This window comes from Echinops telfairi, unplaced genomic scaffold, assembly GCF_000313985.2.
Source record: "Echinops telfairi isolate 266 unplaced genomic scaffold, ASM31398v2 ScPeMD7_7457;HRSCAF=8495, whole genome shotgun sequence".
NCBI lineage: Eukaryota > Metazoa > Chordata > Mammalia > Afrosoricida > Tenrecidae > Echinops > Echinops telfairi.
The window spans coordinates 42171300-42175125 of NW_022111357.1; the positions used below are offsets into that span (position 1 = coordinate 42171300).

The window sequence follows — 3826 nt, forward strand, 5'->3', positions numbered from 1 at the left end:
CCGCACAGATGTCAGCCCACTGGGAGGAAGTGTGTATCTACAGCGTGTTCCAGGGGAGGGGCGGGGCCCAAGGGGTCTCCGTGGGGCTGGCAGGCAGGGGACAGCTGGAGGCACAGAGCACACACGTGTCCACACAAGGGGGCTGGGCTGGGGCGGGGCACTAGGAGCTATGTGACCGGGAAGGCACGCTGGTTCTGAATGAGATCTGAGCGTCTGTCCCACTCAACACCGCTTCGTAAGGCACATGGCTGTTCTCAGGTGCAGCAATGCTAGCGAGGCTCTGGACAAGGCCTCTCAGAGGACAGGCCAGCCACCCCTGTCCTCACCTCCTCTGGGGCCCTCAGTTGCCTTATGCAGTTAGGCTCCTGACCTTGGAGCCCCTTAGGGTTTGGAGCCCCCCTGGGTTAGCTTTGCCCAAGGAGAACATCTTGGAGGGTCTGTGTTTTCTTTTCAGAAGAAGGGGCCCCAAGGAGGGACGGCTGGGAGCACCCTTGCTCTGTGAACCCCAACCCTGCTTTTTTACACATGTGCACATGTGTACGCATGCCTGGGTGTGTGCATTTGCACACATGAGTGCATTGATCTGTAGACACAGAAAAGCATGTGTATATGCATGCATAAACCCACGCATGCACGCATGTGACAGGCATATATACAAGTGTGCACATGTGAATGTATAGGCATTGTGCACCTATGTACACACACACCTCTGAATGCATGCGTATACACATATGTAAGCATGTATGTTGTGTCTGTGTATGTGCTGTGCGAATATGCTCATGGTTTTTAAGAGGCAGTCTCCTGCTGGAAAACCATTCATTCCTTGAACTAGGCATGGATGTCCTTGTGCTTCGTGGTTGGGGAGCATGGTGGACTTGGAGCTTGGTGTTTGCGGAGCACAGTGAACCTGGAGGAGGAGCCCTCACCCGGCTGATGTTTTACTTGTATATCTGCTCAGAGCGGCCACCATCGGGCGTGTGTGCCATCCATTCAGTGGACACCGTGCCTGCTCTTGTTCCCTTACAGTCCCTGGGGGAACACAGAGGCCGGGCCTCACGCTGCAACGAGTGCTCCCCCACTTCCCGTCAGTGTGCCCGGGGGAGGCGTGTACCTAGCCCCTGTGAGCAAGGCCACAAGCTGAGCCCTGACCCTCGGGTGGCCCCGGGGGCTCCTTACCGCTTGTCGGGCCGGGCGGACGCTTGGCTCATCTCGCTGTTGGCAATGAAGTTGCGGATCTCCGAGAAATAGGAATCCTCTTTCTCGTCTAAAAGTGCGTGGTTGTCCGACTCGGAGGTGGGGGAGGAGGCGCAGGTCCCAAGGTGGTTGGTGAAAACTCCAGAGTGCTGGCTTACTGTGGGGGCATGGCCGGTGGCGGGGGTGGGGGTGGTGGTTAGAGGAGGGGTCTCAGAGGGTGAGATTCTCTGTCATCCAAGTGGCTTGGGGAGCACCGGCCAGCCTTCCTACAGGACCAGCCTGCACCCCTCCCTCCCTCCTCTCTCCGCCCCGCGTGTCCCGCCCCGCCCCACCTGGCACGTTCTCGTGTTCGTGCTTCTTGAGGTGCCTGTCCAGGTTGGTCTGCTGCCCGAAGCACCGGCTGCACAGGTGGCACTTGAAGGGCTTCTCCTTGTTGTGGATGTTGCGCACGTGCCGCTGCAGGTTGGAGGAGATGCTGAAGGAGCGGTCGCAGTACTTACACCTGCAAGACACATGGCAGCCGGTCTGAGTGGGACTCACAGCCCAGCATGCACGTCTAGGGGCTCCAGGGGAGTCAGGCCCCTGGAAGGGCATGGCCATCACCTCGGAGCTCAGGATGGGGGACAGCAAATCAAGTCACAGGGGAGGTGCAGGGGGCTGCCCTCTCCCTCCACCTTGCTGTCCACTGAGCGTCCGCCCCAGGAGCCTTAGGCTCAAAGATGGTCCCAGAGAAGCAGCAGTGTCCGGCCAGCAGGCGGGCTCTCCTTGACCCTTCCCTCTGGGAGGACTCCAGCGTCTTCCTCTGGGCCCCCTACCTTCCCCACCCACCCCAACCCCCAACCTTGGGGTGGGGGGGTGGTGGCAAGCAACCAGAGGAAGAAGTACCACCAGCCACCTCCAGAGGGCAGTCTTGTACCGCAGAAAGGATACTGGGGGCCACTTTGCAGTGCAGCGGGGAGAGGACCCTGCCCAGCCAGGAGCCTGGGTGTCCTCGGACTGGCCAGTCTCCCTTGAGGCTTCAGCTTTCCAGTCCATTGAGTGGGGCTCGGGGATCTCCTGGATCCTCGTTAGGGGGCCCTGGTGGTGATGGTGTTGGAGGTGAGGGCAGCTGCTCCCTGAACGAACGACCACTGGTCCCCCATGGCCTCTCTTTAGCTGAAGGGCTGCCAGTGGGAACTTCAGGCAAAGATACCCCAAGTTCTGGCTGCCTCATTGGGGTCTGGTGGGCATTACCACAGCAACCCGGTTTTATTAAAATAAGACACCCTCTGGCCAGTAGGTTGTGGCAATGAACAATCCCAGATGTCTGCTGTGGGGTGAACAGGGCTCCTGAGAGGGGGACACCCCCAACCCCAACCACACTGGTGGTCCTGCAGGTGTGTGTGTGGGGGTGCAGACTGAGCAGGGAACCTGGTGACCTCACAGTGGGACCCACAGGAACTGAGCCATCACTTGGGTGGGACAGCCGCTCCTGGGCAGAGGACACAACAGGATGGGGGACCTTCTCACAGCTGTGCACACATCACCATTCCTACTGGGATGCTGTCCCAGTGACTTCCAGCTGTGCCCTCATGCATGCATGCGTGTGCACGTACGCACACACACAGGTTTGTGCTCAGGCAAGTACGTCTGTGGGTATGGGCATGTGTGAGCTTGTGCGTGCATTCAGGCGTGGGTGTGTGTGCATGCAAGACGTGTCCACGGCTGAGGCATGTATGTGGGCCCACACACCGTGTGTGCATCAGCATCTGCGCATAGATGTGAGCCAAGTGTGTGTGCGTTCAGGTGCACACATGTGGATATGCACCATGTGTGAGTGTGTGCACACATGCTGCGGTTTCCAGGCCTCCCACAGACGTGCTTATGTGACTTGCCAGAGCACGTGAGCGTGTGGGAAACACATTCACGTGACCAGGGGACACACCATCCTGGGGGACTCGGAGCAGCAAACGCCTTACTGGGCTTCTCAGCAGCAGGGTCCGGGTCCTGGAGGCTCCCTTTCTGGGGGTCTGATTGCCTATCAGCACATCCTCAGGCTCCCCACCCCCCTAGATAGAAGTACTCCAGTCTGGTGGTCCCGGAGCCTGCCCGAGCCTCCAGAAGTTTCCACCGGGCCCTGGGCTGCACCAAAGTTCTCCTTAGAAGCTCCAAGTTCCTACCCCAGACCCCAGCTCCCAATCTGCTTGACAAACCGTGGAGGTCTGAGCAGCAATCCCGGGAGAAGGGGCTGCTTCCTGCCCAGCCCGTCTTCCGTGCTCAGCAACAGCGTGCCCCTGCCCTACTCTGGGTCCCATGTAGGTGCAGGGGCCCGAGGTCGCTCCTTCAGCTCATGGAACTTCTGAACAGCTCAGACCTCCCAAGTGGGTTCCCATCAAGGAAACATGTCCAGCCCCCCTTGCCAAGTAAGCCCCCTCTGGGCGTGTGAGTCCTGTGGTGGGGAGGTGGCGGGAGGGGGTGGCATACTTTTACAGGGCTTCTCCCCCTCCCTCCTGTCTGTGGGGTCAGAGGGCGAGGGCAGTGGGGAGGCAGCCCTCTTCTGGTCTTCATCTGAAGAGATGAGCCCAACTGAGTGAGGAGGGAATGTGAAAGTTAGGGGTGCAGTGAGCCTGGGTCGGGGAGGGACAGCACTCTG

General features: G+C 59.6%; 1 protein-coding gene across 1 annotated transcript in view; it reads right to left on the bottom strand.

The window, feature by feature from the left end:
• The window catches only part of PRDM16 (PR/SET domain 16), a 272199-nt gene that overhangs the window by 5652 nt on the left and 262721 nt on the right, over positions 1-3826 (bottom strand). Inside the window, exons 14-15 of the mRNA XM_045299221.1 lie at positions 1527-1696; positions 1177-1351 (exon numbers count right to left, since the gene is read on the bottom strand). Of these exons, the coding sequence (XP_045155156.1) occupies positions 1177-1351; positions 1527-1696 (345 nt within the window). The remainder of the gene's footprint in view (positions 1-1176; positions 1352-1526; positions 1697-3826) is intronic.